This window comes from Pleuronectes platessa, chromosome 2 (genome assembly GCF_947347685.1).
Source record: "Pleuronectes platessa chromosome 2, fPlePla1.1, whole genome shotgun sequence".
NCBI lineage: Eukaryota > Metazoa > Chordata > Actinopteri > Pleuronectiformes > Pleuronectidae > Pleuronectes > Pleuronectes platessa.
The window spans coordinates 27,912,133-27,928,324 of record NC_070627.1 but is presented as its reverse complement, the minus strand read 5'-3'; the positions used below and the strand labels follow the sequence as shown (position 1 = coordinate 27,928,324).

The 16,192-nt window shown below is 41.5% G+C and overlaps 2 protein-coding genes across 3 annotated transcripts; both read left to right on the top strand.

The window, feature by feature from the left end:
- Window positions 1–142: 142 nt before the first annotated feature.
- LOC128446526 (uncharacterized) lies at window positions 143–4,334 on the top strand. Its single transcript, XM_053429624.1, has 4 exons — window positions 143–267; window positions 555–639; window positions 1,653–1,720; window positions 1,794–4,334. Exons 1-4 carry the CDS (start codon window positions 143–145, stop codon window positions 3,130–3,132), a joined length of 1,617 nt encoding a protein of 538 aa, XP_053285599.1. The 3' UTR covers window positions 3,133–4,334.
- A 2,180-nt stretch (window positions 4,335–6,514) lies between these two features.
- pdrg1 (p53 and DNA-damage regulated 1) lies at window positions 6,515–12,726 on the top strand. Of its 2 annotated transcripts, XM_053429688.1 has the most exons (5): window positions 6,515–6,660; window positions 7,858–7,933; window positions 8,275–8,349; window positions 9,175–9,255; window positions 11,338–12,726. In XM_053429688.1, exons 1-5 carry the CDS (start codon window positions 6,589–6,591, stop codon window positions 11,418–11,420), a joined length of 387 nt encoding a protein of 128 aa, XP_053285663.1. In that variant the 5' UTR covers window positions 6,515–6,588; the 3' UTR covers window positions 11,421–12,726. The 2 variants fall into 2 exon arrangements, with proteins under 2 accessions (XP_053285663.1, XP_053285664.1); XM_053429689.1 differs by lacking the exon at window positions 8,275–8,349.
- The last annotated feature ends 3,466 nt before the right edge of the window (window positions 12,727–16,192 follow it).

Genomic DNA, 16,192 nt, shown 5'->3' with positions numbered 1-16,192 from the left:
CGGCAGCTGAATTTTATAATAATTAAATAATGAATACAGGATTTGATCACAGCCCCCTCCACACACGCACACACACACACACACACACACACGTTGGCATCATCAGCACTGACGTGTTTTGCGGCTCTCGTCATTGGTGCTGATGGGCTCAGTGCTGCTGGAGCGGGTCCCACAGCCTCAGCTCCTGGTGGAGAGCAGGGTGCGGATCGGGGAGGCGCAGGAGAGCTGCCGGAAGAAGAAGAGCAACAACAGGCCTCATGATCCCAGGTAGAGTCTCACATCATCTTACATGTTGTTATCGTCCATGGTGGAGACAGACCCGGGAGCTCCTGTCGAGCCGCTCGTTGTTTCTCATGCGGAGTGTTATTATTAATATACAGTCTAAGGTTATTACAGAACATCAGCGCCATGTCCGCGGCTCTGGTAAACATTCATGTTTGTGCATTCCATTGCCATCGTTCCTTTTTTTCTTAATTTTCTTAAATCTTATTTTTTTTATTAAGCAGCGGTTGTGCTTAATAATTAATACATGAGGGTTTTTTTTGTTTCCACAGCAACAAAATGGGAATCCGGCCCCAACCACAAAGGAAGTCATTGCATCCACAGTGTATGTTCCCAAGTCAGGAGAATAACGAGAAGGTGAGTCGGAAGTGGAACTAAAACATATGGCGTGAATTACGAGAAAATGAATCAGCAGAGGTTGTAGTTGGATAATTCATCATTGGGCAGAAAAAAGATTCTCTCATCAGCTTTTCCAATGTGATAAATAGATAAGCCATTTTCAGACCACTGGAATGTCAACAGAATTGATTCTGGACATTGTCCGAAGTTTGCTTTTCACACATAAACAACACAGCAGGAGATTCTCACAGAAATCTCTGGAGTGTTCAGGTGCAGCAGGCAGTGGCAGGATGTGATACATTAGATCTGCTGCAGAGATCATGTGATTTTCTTTACAATACATCAACACCAGTGTCTGCCCTTTCTTTGTCGGGCTTCCAATGTATGGCACCACTTTTTCATCTGGAGAATTTGTATTGTTTTTGTGATTTTTCTTTTTATATCTGTGGTGTGTTAGAAACGTCATCGACATACCCACTTGCAGTGAGTCCTCTGGAGGATCTCCTGCTGTTTTCTCTGATGGGCTCATTGAGACATTCTGACAGTTACTGGGAAGAGAAACTCCCGAGAAAGTCTGGAGGCTCTCACTGGGACATTTAAGTTCTCAGATACAGCCCTTCTGAAGAATATCCAGAGATGTCTGAAAGCACCTTAAGAGATTAATTGAGAAATGAATCATGTGATTCATCTACAAAGTGAACTAGAATGGCTCTCAGGTGCATACCTCCACTAAGGTCATACAGCCCTCTTATGAACTATGAATATTTCTCTGACAAATGTTGATTTTGATTGTTAAAGCCCCCTGATCTGGATCTGAACTCAAATGTAATGTTCTTTTCATCCCATACTGCATCCTTCCACAAACCTTCATGAAAATAGGTTGAGTTTTTTTTTTTGCATAATGCCTCTAACAAACAACTGCAGAGGAAACATAATAATCTAACATTTGACCATGCAGCCTTAGTTTGAACTTGTGTTGAATGAACTGTTCACATCTGTGCAGGTGTAACAGTGTCTCTCTGTAATCACAGAGAATGCAGCAAAGAAGAAAGCACAAGCCCCATCCCCCCCAGACGAAATGCAACACCTTTCAACACAGGTGAGATTTTTTTTTTAATATGATGTCATTCTTATTTTCCTGAGAGTTGGGTTAAACAATGTTTATTTTATAGTGCTCAGGGAACTTTGGACTCAAAGTCCCATCCACCTACCTCTGCAGAAGACAGGATGGAGCCCAAGGTGCAGCCAGCTGCTCAGCGCTCCGGCCACAGGGAGAAGAAGCGCACAGGATTCAGAGGGGGCAGACACACACCAGCCTTTCCCTGCCACCGCCTGTCTAACTCAAGCCCCAATCTGGACAGACTCTCACCAAAACCAGAGGTGGGACGTCTGAGCAGCCACGGAGACTGTAACAGTGACACTGACACCGACTTGTCAGAGTCAGAGAGAGGTCCTGTGTTGCCCTCTGGTCGGGTTCCTCCACAGCTCGAGTTGAGGCCAGATGTTCCTGAGGCTGAAGACTGCCCTGCTCGCAGCCATAGGCCAACACTACAAGGCAGTAGAGGGTTTGACTTCCCAGACTTCCTTCCTCCACCTTTTAACTCATGGAACCTCAGTCAGCTGGCTCTCTTCTACAACATGGAGGGCCTGGGGGCGTCTCGGCCTAGGCCAGTGGGATGTTTGGAAAGGTACCTGGAGAGGCTGCTGCAGCTGGAGTGGCGTCAGATCCAGACTGTCCAGGAGGAGAGCGGGAGGTCTGCTGTGTCAGATGTAACGTCCAGCTGCCACAGGTCACCAGCTGCTGCCTCCTCACGCCTCAGCTCTCCAAAGTGTATCCTACAGTGTCAGCGTGCCTTCCCTCTCACCTTTCTCTCTACCCTGGCCGGTCACTCTACCCTGCTCTCCGGCTGTGCCTGCTCTCTGTGCCGCATCCGCCTCTCCACCTGTAAAACGTCATGCTGCCGCTCCACCCACTGCCACACCCGTCCCTCTAGACTGAGCCCCACGCCGGAGCCCAGAGGGGCTGCATCGCTCCCAAAAAGGAGCTATAGTGAGAGCCGGGTGCACTCCTCTGACAGGAACACGGTCTCCCAAGCCCAGAGGTTAAGCAGCCCTGTGAGGGCCAACAGCCACCTGAGGAGAATGCAAGCCTCTGGCAACATCCGCAACCCGGCTCAAGGTGCTAACACTAGGCCTCATTCCACCGACAGGGACTCAAGTGTTGGAGCACGGGGGGATGCGTTGTATTACAGGATAGGGGGGTCTAGGAAAAGGAGTGACTCGGAGCAGAGGAGAGGTGGAGGAGTAGAGAGACGACAAAATGGATGGGAGAAAAGACGGAGTGGTTCTGAGTGTAGAAGAGGAGGAACCGAGCGTAGGGGAACAGCTGAGTTGAATGAACAAGAAATAAAACCAGATGCTGTCACTGCAATAATGGACAATTTACCAAGGTCCAAATTCCCTCCTGTTCACAGGCCAAACAGACCAAAACATGTTGAATTTGTTACTTAACAACATGAGTTCTGTAGGATTTGATTGTAAGTCTGTATTTTCACTCTCCAAATGTTTACAATTTTCATTGTTTGAATGTATTGATGAAAAGAGTAGCAAGCTGATGACGTTGAAGATTTAGTTCGAGAATATGACGTTTTTCCATATTTCTCTGGTCTCAGGTTATTATTAATACATAAATATGTGTAATCCAATGCTGTACGGCACTATTTGTTGTTACATACCTCTTATGTGCATGTGGGTATTAATATCAATACTTTTCTAGTTTCTTTTTAATTTAACCCAGCAAGCCCTCGTCAGCACAATACATTAAGTATGTTTGTATGAACGTTTTTCAGTTTTACTTGTGATGTTAATGAATAAGCTGCCACTCAACAAACAGAAAAGCCTCACAAACATTATTAATGGTTAATGACAAATTATGATTGACTGGTGCAATTTCTTAAAGTGACTGATAAAATGTGTGAAATTATGATGTAAGCCTCGTTCTTCCCTTTCCTCAGGCTTTCTGATTGGTTATGAAATGATTTAACTCTGACATTTGTGGATCGATCGAGGGATGGGGAAGGACATGTACTGCTCTATTTCTGTCACCTTCTCTTTGATTGTGTCTGCTGGATGTTCTCACTAAAATCTCTTCCGTCGCTGTCGTGAATAGGAGGGAAGAGTTTATTAAATTCTAATTTCATCCCAGATCAGTCTACACTTAATAATCCTCTATAAAAAAGTTAAAACGTGTGACTTTTTTTGAAAATGTACCTCCTTATTCCACAAAGGTCTTTCTGTCTGCATGTGGAATGCATATCTCTTGTGAATTGTTCAACTATTTTACTTCACACTTCAATATTGATAGACTTTTAATAAACAGGCAACCAGTGCTCTGTTGCAGTCAGTGGGGGCAGAGCAGGGCCGTCAGTGTGTGGACCGAGTTGAACGTGTCTACCTCTACATACTTGGATAAACCAGAGCAGTTGTCAAATGGCAGCCTGTGACCTATAAAATCTGTCCCAACAGATTATTTTGATGTTTTGATTATTTTTATTTCACCATATCTGTCTGAGATAGTGAAGGACTGAACTGTGACAGGTGCAGATTTTCGTCATGGCAACTGCATTGACTCAATCTTTTCCTTTTTGCCAATTTGTCTTTAAAGTTAAAGCACAATGTTTGTTTGTTGCTGCAATGCTTTATATTGAGCTGAATTACAGGGCTTGTATTTTGACATGCAATGTATGAAAAAATAACAGCATCAATTAAAATTGAATTAAACCATTCAAATGTTTATATAAGCCACACAAGTGAATAGTAATTACACAAATCAGTCAGATTTTATTACAAATGCAGATAAAACAGGGTAGGATGAACACTAAGTTTTCGAACTTCACTCTGCATCATAGGCTTTTTAGAAAGCTCTGCACACAAACAATATAGAGTGTCATTAAATACTAGACGGTTTGAGGAGGACTCACTAATGACAAGTGATCATTCTTAACAGACTGAGAGGACAGCCTATTCCAAACAAGCAGGTTTAGAACGGGCAATGCACTAGTTTGTTGAAAATCTAAATCTGAAACCTATTTTACAAAATTACACACACCTTTAACTCACTAGTTTGTAGAAGGCCCTTTGGCAGAAGTTACAGCTTGGATTAACCTTATAGGTAAAGTCTCTACAAGCATTGTTCAACTGAATCTGGGCAGTTTATGCCCTTCTTTCTGTCAGTGCCTTTAAGGCTCCGTCAGATTGAAATGGAAGGTGTCTTCAGAACTCTTCTCCAGGTCTCTCCACAGAGGATCTGTGGTGTCGGTCTGGTCGTTGACTTGGTCCCTCACTGACAGTCTGATGCTTGTCCAGTAGACACCGTTATGGTCTGATTGATTGAGTGCTCTTGAGATGGTTGTCCTTACAACAGGTTCTTCCATTTCTGATAACACACAGTGTTGCCAACTCCTCAGTAAGGAAAGTAGCTATTGGCTGTCCTAAAAGTCGCTAGATGTCGCTAAATGACGTCATCGCCTAATACGCATAATGTAATGGACGCTATAGGACATACAGAAAGTGAGACAAAAACACCCTAAATATGTTTAGAACTTAAAAAAAGCTTTCTTCTACAGAAGCGTATTACATTCTTTTCACAAAAAAATTATTCTGTTTTTCTGGGATAATTATCTCGGAAATTCTGAGACAAATGCCCCTAAAAAAATTAAAAATAAAAGTGAATGCAATATGCTTCCGTATTCTTCTGTTGATTCTTTTTTTTTATCTTGCCATTGAAATAGGCCATCACTTCTCAACATACATACATACATATATCAATTTTGTCCTGTATTGTTAAATGTTAGAATAACAAATTTAATCAAAAGGCTGTTATGTGGGGTGGAACTTCTAGCGCTAGTTCCAACCCTCCTCCTTTTTTTGTGCGTTGCAGAATGATGTGCGCCGCACGATGATGTGCACGGCAGGATGAAGTGCGCTGCAGGACAATGTGCACTGCAGGACGAAGTGCGCCGCACGACGATGTGCGCCGATGTGCGCCCAGGATGATGTGCACCACAGGATGATGTGCGGTGATGATGTGCGCTGCAGGATGATGTGCGCTGCACGAGGATGTGGGCCGAAGGAGGATGTGCGCCGCAGGATGATGTGCGCTGCAGGATGATGTGCGCTGCAGGATGATTTTTTTTTTTTTCAGGGTCCTGAAAGGGTTCAGTTTCCCCACGTTCCACATTAGAGGTCTGGGAATGTCTCGATTCTTAGATGCATCACGATGTGGACTCTGCATCGATGAAGAGACTGAACTCAATGACTCAAGAGGTGCTGTCATTTGCCAGCACCTCGGCACACAAAACACACTGAGGACGTTGCTCAGTCGTGCCAGTGACTGTGACAGTAACTGCAAATAGCTCTCGTCATATTTGCAAAGCTTTGGCTTCTTCGCAACTGGCGCATCGGTTGCCTGACTTTTACGAATCAGAAACTTGTCCATGGTTGTGTTTGTTTGCTGATACAGTATGTGTGATGTTAATAAAGTTGTAATTGCAACGTCGTGGTCTTGTGAGTGTGTTTGTATGTGTGGCTGTGAGCGACTTGCACACGAATAATGAATAACACAGACAGCTAACATTTTGGTAGAACTATTGTTCTCTGCTTTGATTTTGAAAAGTGGTCACTTCTTTAGACATTATTTAACAACCATGATACATTTAGAACCGTGGAGTCGTGTGTTAGAGAGTTGTGTGTTTTAATGTGTGGGGAATTATTACTATGCAGCTCTCTGGCAGCTGGTCTATAATTGGCTAACCCTGATATCCTTCAATAATCTTAACCAATCATCACTCTTCATGTCCAAACCTAAGCCAGTCAGAGACAGGGCAGGGCGGGTCTACTTACACAGCGTGAGCGAGGTAAAGCGTCGTTGTTTCACCCCGGACTTATTTTTGTAGCGACACAGCCAACATGGACGCTGTTGTAGAGCATTTGACAGAGGTGGAGGAAGCAGCGGAGGACGTCCTCACCACTAAACAGCAGGTAGCCCAGCACGTACAGCTGCATAGACAGAGCACGGTGTTCTCAGGGGGCGGAAACACCAGCTACGAGAACCGGTGCCATTCACAGTGTTAGCAGCTAAGCTAACTAACTAGGTTTACAGCCTGTTCATAATAGCTGCCATCACAGTTACAATGTTTGTCGCGTCATGTCTCAGTGTAAACTATGATACATCGGAGTCTTTAATACTGTGACGAGTCCAAATGTCTGCTGGGGAAAATTTACCCGAGAGTTGATAATTCATGAATGAAAATAAAATGGCGTAACAAATACAACACAGCCCAACTATAACCAAATACTGTCAACATTAGTGACCAATGCTAACTCTATTCCCACCACCTATTCCGTGTTGATTTGAGGCTGAAGGTCTTTCTTTCTAACCCTCAGACAGAACATATTACTTCTCCCTGCCTGTGATTGCCACAGAATTGGATTCATTAGCTGACCTGGACTTTAATCAACTTTGTTTAACTGTATTATGTTGAAATTGTGTCAAATAATTGCCCCACCTAAATATGAAGGAGCACAAATACCAGAAACGAATAAAGGATAAAACATGTATTCCACAGACATGTTGCTGTGTCAGAACTGAAAGTTTGTTTTATAGAGATCGTGCTTGATAGAGCAACACTAGACAATGTTACAGATTTAGCTTTTATACAGCATAACCAATTAACATGACTGTGATATATGTTCTACTCATTAATCCATAAGCTTGATTTTATTACAAAAAGGCACAAAGACATGTTATGGAAAGTTCTACTGACCAGTGTCTAAGGTTGTGAAATCCCCTGACTAGGTGTCTTACTCTTGTGACCTTGGCAAACAGGGAGTTTGCTACAGCAGACGGACACAGCAGATAGACACTGAGGAGGATTTCATATCTTTTTTCTTATTACGTTTGATGAAGCACCTCTTTGTATTAGTTCTGGCATGTCTTCTTTTTTTCATATTGTCTTGTGAAACGCCTCTTTGTATAAGTCCTGGCTTTATTGAACTTGCAGCCAGTTGTTCCATTTTGTTGTGTAAACTCTGCAGAGCTTACTATTATAAAGACTCAATGGCAACTCCAGTCTGAGAATTTCATTATTTCAAATCTCAAGATGAATTTCCATCACAGCCATTTCAGCATTTGTTTCTGTGTAATGTTGACAAATACCATGCTCTGTTATATTTCAGATTGTGGACTTGGACTCAAAGAGAAACAAGAACAGAGAGGCCCTGAACGCACTGAAAACTGAAATGGCCGATTCAGGTGAGTGACGCCTCATCATCTGTGTCTCCACTGTAGCGACATGCGTTTTCTCAGCACATAGGGTAGGAATAATCACTAACATGTGCCATTTTGGAATGTGACCCCATAGTTATTGCATCATGATATAAAGAAAGATTAATTATTTCAGCAGTGCTACATTGATTTACACAATATTATAGCAATAATACATTTTATGATTATTTTTATTATGATAATTGTTCTATTAGGATATTGCAACAGCCCCAAGTGGAAACAACACTTTAGTATCTTGATCTTGCATAAGGTCTATAGATGTAATATTGGTTGTAGATGAACCAAACATTAAATTAACTATTTTTCAGAGAAAGTGAAGGTTTGCTTTGGGAACATGTTCATCAAATTCCCCAAGTCAAAGACAAGAGAGATGATTGAGAAAGGTAAAAACCACCAGTTTATATAATTTTTACTACAACGCATATTATGAGTTGAGTTTGGACACTCCTGGGCAAATACCATGTATTGAAGTGAAAAAAGTAGAACACCCTGCAATAGATGATACAATGAGCCTTTCTGCACAAAGTAATGCCCTTGATACTTTTTACTTCATAGACTGAAACAAAGAAAGTACAATTGTGGTATGAGTAAAAGTTTGCAGACCCTTCTCAGTCAGTGCTTAGTACCCTACCTGTGCTGATGTGTCCTGCACATGCTTATTTTAGTCTTTCTATTCATGAGTTAAGAAAGTATTTACTGCTGTCCTACATGCACAACATGTCTTGTCTTGACATCTGAGTTCTCCTTACTTGGCATTTCTAAAATACATTAAAAATAAATGTAAACATATCTATGTATCTTCTAATCTATTTCTTTGTGGGCAGCAATTAGCTTACACAAGCCTGTGGTCATTGATTATTGCTGCAATTGTGAAGTGTCAGAATTAAATGGCTCTTGAACTATCATCCACTGGCAAGTCCTATCAGTTCAACTTATTATTAGTGAAGTTCTTAGTGGTTTGGTGGATGTGTGCCCAAACATTACACATGTTGCAATTAATATTAGTTAATTTGTAGTTAATGTAGTTAATTATTGTGGTTCATGAAAAAATAAGTAAAATTTGAAGAAAGGCAGACTTGCTGCACGGGATGTATTTATTTCTTTCACTTCAATATCAGCTTAATATGAAATCATCCCAAACTTAACATGCAGCTGTATCATCGCAAAACATGATCAACCAAACCTGTTCTGGACTTTGTTCATCATAGACCAGGAGCAGCTGGAGAAGGAGATTAACGACCTTCATAAAGAACTGAAAGCAAAAGTCAACCATCTCAATGAGATGCAAGGTATGGAGAGCATCATCACTGTTCAGCTGGCAACACAATGTGATAAAGGAAAAGTTAAGATTTTTTGAGAAATACACTCATGACTGAGAATAAAAAGACAGGAGGCAGTAAGCTTAGTATAAAGATAGAATTTAATGTAAAGCTCACTCATTCTTCTCAGTTTCTTGCCACTTTATAGCCGTTTTCAGACACGAACTATGGGGGATGTCCTGCGAACGATCTCCTGCTGTGTTCTCACATGGGCTCTATTAGACATTATCCAGAGTTTTCACCAGGGGAATGGCAAGAGGAACTCCGGACCCTCTCACTCGAACATATGTCGTCTCATACAGCCCCTTCGGAGATTATCAGGAGAGTTCAATGCATGTCTGAAGTTTATATGGGCAATTAGGCCAGTTTAAGATTGTATCTTTTAACTTAGACACAAACACAGTGAACATCTGCACAATGCAGTGCAACCCTAGCCATTCAATACGTGATACCTTTTATGTTCAGATTAAGCTGAGTAAATAGATATGTCAACACACTGGTTTCATTATACACCTCTGTATAACACTCCCTCGCTGTTGAGTGATGGTGAAAGTTGTGATGGGGGAGGATGCTAGAAGTTCATAGGAACCATAGAGAGAGGGAGTGTGCCACAGTCCATCTTACATCCGGCGCCATGCATGACGCAAGGTCAAAGTTTAAGGCCAGCAAATATTTACATTTTCCCCTCCAGCACTCGCATTGTTCAAATAGCAAGTAAACTTTACTCAGCAGTAGCACCCATGGTTGCTGCTAAAATGAGGTGTGGTCAGGTGCATCGTGTACAGAAACCTGTTCTAAAGCGTGTGGTGCAGTGTTTCACTATTATTGTAAAGGTAAGTCATCAAGCGGTAGTAAACATTCACTTACATAGGCGGGCACGTGTGTACACTACACACTTTTACTACTTGGAAAATAATAGCAATTATTTTAGAGTGGATGGGAGATGGCACTCAAATTTGTTTATTGCCTGTTACGACTGACACAAAGCCATGATTATTTAGACTCAGTACAACCCTTTAGAACCATGCACCTGGCAAACAGCCCACCTGCAAGCATAGAGGGAGCAGTGTTTATGGCCTATAGTGCAGCCAGCCACCAGGAGGCGATCAATGTATGGAAACAAGAATGAGAACAAAGATAGAGACACAGACACTGATGCTTTTACCCACCTGATGTTGATAATGGTGTTTGTAGCATATGCTGTTGTAAGTTCATTTGCAGAATTCAACAATAATCAGTTCACTTTTGAGATTGTTTGTTTTGATTAAATCCGAGGTCTAATATAATGATTTCAAGGTCCTTTTTAAGGCGGTAGATGGTGGTGTGCTGCTACATTATCCAGCCTTAACATGGTTATTCAATTATTGTTACAAGAGATTCGACTGCTTTTAATACCTGTTATGCAGTTTAGTCATGCTATCTCAATGCGAGTACCATTCGCATCATGCTTATTGGATCTCTGCACAAAATCGACTGAGCTCAAATCAGAGTCTCCACAGAGAGGATGTTTAGATAAGCTCTAGAGGGATGATGTGTGGTTTTGTTTAAACTCAGCTTTTATAGACTAATTAAAATCTCAAAAGAATCTATTTTCTGTAAACAGGTCTGTTCATCTTTTAACCTTTGTCCCTTGAAATTGTGTGACCCATCAAAGTTGAGAGGAAAAGCCAACGGGGAAATGCGGTCATCACATGTGAAATATTTCTGCAATCTCCATAGGAGGAACGTCCAGTCTCCAGATGTTTGATTAATGCAGATGTGTCGTTAAACAAAAATGTCTCCCAGTGGTCCACTTGTTGGAGGAGTGAGCAGGGAACTGAGTCTGCTCTGTGTTCAGTCAGATAGCTGCAGACTTGGAGGAACAAACAGGGAGGGGTTTCAATTCGATAATTATTCCTCTGGTAAAACAGTTGATAAAATTCATGTCCTTTGTGTTATTTTTGGAAAAATGCCTCGGCCACAATAGCATCTAGTGCAAGTGGAAGTATTTTGGTTGTATGCAGGATCATCCCAACAGTACTGTGAGATATCTGTCTTTGTGTTTGTCTGCAGGTAACCCTGAGCTGAGAGGCTACAATCTCTCTCCTCTGTCCACTGGTGAAATCAAAGCTATGAACAGCATTTTCAAGATATGAAGATTTTCTGAGGACATGAGCTTCACCTGCCACCTCTGAGCTGTAATGTTTTATCCTGTGGCTGATGTGATGACACCGTAAATCAGAATCCCGATGGAGCCACTACATCCTGACATCTGTATATCCTGTCATCCTTTTTTCAGCTTCTGTCAAACATCGTATTCTCATTATAAAACTTCACAAAGATCATTTAAGGTTGAAAGTACATTTCAATGTTCTCGCTAATCTCTTATTTGTTGAGGTTCTATGCAAACTGTGGATACGCAATGTTAATGAAATTCCATATCACCAGATATGTGATTTTATATAGTATTGATAGGCAGTAAATAGGGAAATTATGAATTAATAAAATAAACAACATTTTTGCCAAGAAATAAAAAGTAATGTTGACCTTATACTGCAATATATAGCAGTATTACAATAATATTACACAACCATAAATATTGAATTATTGTCATCATATTTTACATACATTATCATCAACAGTTTTCAACCAGCTAAATTAGCTGACTGCTTAAAAGTTGATCTAACCACAGAAAGTGGTGTCCTGCATCTGTAAAAACTGACGAGTGTGAAAAACCTGCAGTGGTGATGCTTCTTTGGAATCTCGCCTGGGTGACGCTGAGGCACCTACCTAGTGAAAACACTGCAATGTCAAAAGCCTTCCATCAACTGTTAGTGTCATTGTAGCCAACAATGACATAACAGGATACATAACCAAAAATACGTCAACATAGATAAATTACTCCACACTGCAAACTGAATGTGAGCTCACCCTTAGCAGTCATTAATAACCCTTCATTTCCCAGTGTGCACAACAATAGATCACAATCAGTTTATAAACTGATGGTGTTTGGCTACCTTTGTCGGTACAATGTTACAACCAACAATGGACCTGAGCAGAATAACTGACTATATAATATATATATATATAGTTTGTGGTCCAGTGAAAAATCAATACAGGCTGGTTCATAGTCACAAGATGGCAGTGCAGTGAAGGTGTACAGCGCAGACATGGCGCCTTGATATCACCTTCTGCCTCCATAGCCTCACAACCAGTCTTTGTTCTCTGGGAGTATCACTGCACTGCCTGACACATTATGTAATACACACCAGTTATGTGGCTAGGTATTGACTGAAATTTGTAAATGAAGATTTGATTTTGTGGTGTGTGAAAAAAAAATCTTTATTGTATAAAACGTCATTGTTTGCATCCTGTTTGAAAGTTAGGAATTATATTGCCTTTATGTTTTGTCCTCTTTATATTCACCCTCCAATCTTTGAATAAATGTATTTTTACCATTTGGCTAATTTGTATTTTTTTGGTGAACGTCTTTTATTTTTTTTCAAAGGAGGCATCTCAGTCACAATCTGTGATAAACAACTAATGTGCTCACTGCAAAATAGTTGTTATTGCTTTATAATTTGCCAGCCTGACATGCCACAGAGCATGAGAAGACATGAATAGCTTGAGGCAGCGAGAGAAAGGGAGGGACAGTCACAGAGGAGGTATGTGTAGGTTGTTTGTGTGTGCGGAGGCATTGGTGAAACAGTAGTAGCTCTGGCTCACTCTCAGATTGTGGTTGCGTGCCAGCGCTGTCAGACCTGGCATCAGCTCTGAGGGATGACTTTATGAGTCAAAGGATGGGAACCTGCTGATCGTATCAAATGTTAGATAATTATAACAAACACTGGGACACGCTAAGAGTTACATACTGACGCGCCGCACTTTGACTTCCACCTGGGAAACTAAATCAAGACATGATGAAGCGATGAGTGATTAAACGGTGATTTTGTTTACCTTCACTCGACTACAACAGCAAAATTAATCACATCCAAGAAGAGTGAATGTAAATCCATAAACTATGTGTAATTATAATGCGTTTGACAGTGTTAAGTGGAAAGGTATCAAAGGCCAGATATACGGCTCGAATTGTATCTCAGCTATATTGACGTATCAAATTACAGTGTGAAGGTCAGATGTGTGCCAGAAAGCGATATTGCTGCAACAGTTGGATTAACAAGCTGTATAATCAACACATCCAACGGCTGTCACCCTTTGGAAGAGAACTTGAATTTCAGCATCTTTGCTACATAAGAGGAGAAGCTCTGAGTACTGCTTGGCATGTTAGCTACAGTGCCTTGCATAAGTATTCACCCCCTTTGGACTTTTCTACATTTTGTCATGGTATAACGACAGATTAAAATTTATTTCATCGTGAGTTTATGTAATGGACCAACACAAAATAGTGCATCATTTGGAAGTGGGGGGAAATATTACATGGATTTCACAATTATTTACAAATAAAAATCTGAAAAGTGTTGAGTGCATATGTATTCACCCCCTTTACTGTGAAACCCCTAACAAAGATCTGGTGCGACCAATTGCATTCACAAGTCACATTTGCAAGTCACATAATTAGTAAATAGGGTCCACCTGTCTGCAATTTAATCTCAGTATAAATACACCTGTTCTGTGACGGACTCAGAGTTTGTTGGAGATCATTACTGAACAAACAGCATCATGAAGACCAAGGAGCTCACCAAACAGGTCAGGGATAAAGTTGTGGAGAAATATGAAGCAGGGTTAGGTTATAAAAAAATATCCAGAGCTTTGAACATCTCTCTGAGCACCATAAAACCCATCATAAGAAAATGGAAAGAATATGGCACAACCGCAAACCTACCAAGAGGAGGCCGTCCACCCAAACTGAAGAGTCGGACAAGGAGAAAATTAATCAGAGAAGCAACCAGGAGGCCCATGGTTACTCTGGAGGAGTTGCAGAGATCCACAGCTGAGGTGGGAGAATCTGTCCACAGGACAACTATTAGTCGTCTACTCCACAAATCTGGCCTTTATGGAAGAGTGGCAAGAAGAAAGCCATTGTTGAAAGGGATCCATAAAAAATCCCGTTTGGAGTTTGCCAGAAGCCATGCGGGAGACACAGCAAACATGTGGAAGAAGGTGCTCTGGTCAGATGAGACCAAAATTGAACTTTTTGGCCTCAATGCAAAACGCTATGTGTGGCGGAAACCCAACACTGCCCATCACCCTGAGCACACCATCCCAACAGTGAAACATGGTGGTGGTAGCATCATGCTGTGGGGATGCTTCTCTTCAGCAGGTACAGGGAAACTGGTCAGAATAGAGGGAAAGATGGATGGAGCCAAATACAGGGAAATCCTTGAAGAAAATCTGATGCAGTCTGCAAAAGACTTGAGACTGGGGCGGAGGTTCATCTTCCAGCAGGACAATGACCCTAAACATACAGCCAGAGCTACAAAGGAATGGTTTGGATTAAAGAATGTTAATGTCTTAAAATGGCCAGTCAAAGCCCAGACCTCAATCCAATAGAGAATCTATGGCAAGACTTGAAGATTGCGGTTCACAGACGGTCTCCATCCAATCTGACTGAGCTTCATCTTTTTTGCCAAGAAAAATGGACAAACCTTTCCATCTCTAGATGTGCAAAGCTGGTAGAGACATACCCCAAAAGACTTGCAGCTGTAAATGCAGCGAAAGGGGGTTCTACCAAGTATTGACACAGGGGGGTGAATACTTATGCACCCAACAGATGTCAACTTTTTTGTTCTCATTATTGTCTGTGTCACAATAAAATTTATTTTGCACCTCCAAAGTACTATGCATGTTTTGTTGATCAAACGGGAAAAAGTTTATTTAAGTCTATTTGAATTCCAGTTAGTAACAGTACATAATGGGAAAAAGTCCAAGGGGGGTGAATACTTTTGCAAGGCACTGTATGTGTGTGTGGCTATGGTTCCATGTGAAACTGACTTATTTAATGGCTTTCTAGTACAAAGATCTCATTTAGCTGTCATTCCCATGTCATCATAATCTGCAGAGCTGCAGTAGTGATTTACTGAAAGTTATCTACTGTTTATGACCGCAGAAACCTGAGTATGTTCTGTTGCAGAGGTGTGGGTGAAGCCAAAGAGTGAGGAAATAAGTGTCTGATTTTGGCAGAGGGTTGTTCCCAAATTAGTCAGTCAGAGAGTGCAAAGTTGAGCTCCATAGTAAGCGCTGATTTACGTTGCTTTATTTCCCCAGTAATGTCCGTCCAACCCAATAATGTAACTCCACCAAAATAACCTAAAATTACAGCGTTTTCTCTACTTGATCCGATTCATTCACGTCTCCCAGCTGCACTATAATATTTGTTTTCCCTCTGTCCTCTTCTACGTGAACGGGACTATGCTTGGCCAGAAGATGGCGATAAATTCTACACCAACGATCCGACAAAATACCAGAGAACGCCGTGATCCACGTAATACTGGGTGAGGCAGACGCTTGTAAATGTCGGCATTGTGATGCAGTGATGCTAAATTTAGCTGCTAACTTGTAATTAGACCCAGTGCTAAACTAACGTAGAGAAACTGGTCTGTAGCCGCCATTGTTGTTGTTTCTAGTGCATGCTCATAACACAAAGCAACAGTTGTCATGCTGTTGTGGTGTCCTGTCATTTTAGTTTGTTAATTTCAGTCTCCTCAGTGTATTTTCTGTTTCCTGTTTTATTTTGTAGTATCTGTCCCTTGTGTGTGGTTACTATCTTCACTTCCTTTCGGTGATTGTCTTCCCAGTCCTCATGTGTTTCACCTGTGGTTAATTGTTCCTGCCTTCCCTCTGTGTCTATTTAAGCCTCTGTGTTCCCCAAGCCCTTTGTCGGTTTGTACTCGTTGTTGCGCTACTCGTTTCTACGTGAAGTCTTCTTAGGTTTGTTTGTTTCTTGCTGTCTCGACCAGCTTCCTCGTTC

What these genes read in the sequence shown, in the direction of transcription:
- LOC128446526 (XM_053429624.1), top strand. Translation starts at nt 143, where the DNA reads ATGGGCTCAGTGCTGCTGGAGCGGGTCCCACAGCCTCAGCTCCTGGTG. An exon ending in GTCAGGAGAATAACGAGAAG is followed by an intron (nt 640 to 1,652) that starts GTGAGTCGGAAG and finishes CTGTAATCACAG; the next exon opens with AGAATGCAGCAAAGAAGAAA. An exon ending in TGCAACACCTTTCAACACAG is followed by an intron (nt 1,721 to 1,793) that starts GTGAGATTTTTT and finishes TTTATTTTATAG; the next exon opens with TGCTCAGGGAACTTTGGACT.
- pdrg1 (XM_053429688.1), top strand. Translation starts at nt 6,589, where the DNA reads ATGGACGCTGTTGTAGAGCATTTGACAGAGGTGGAGGAAGCAGCGGAG. An exon ending in AAGAGAGATGATTGAGAAAG is followed by an intron (nt 8,350 to 9,174) that starts GTAAAAACCACC and finishes TGTTCATCATAG; the next exon opens with ACCAGGAGCAGCTGGAGAAG. An exon ending in CCATCTCAATGAGATGCAAG is followed by an intron (nt 9,256 to 11,337) that starts GTATGGAGAGCA and finishes GTTTGTCTGCAG; the next exon opens with GTAACCCTGAGCTGAGAGGC.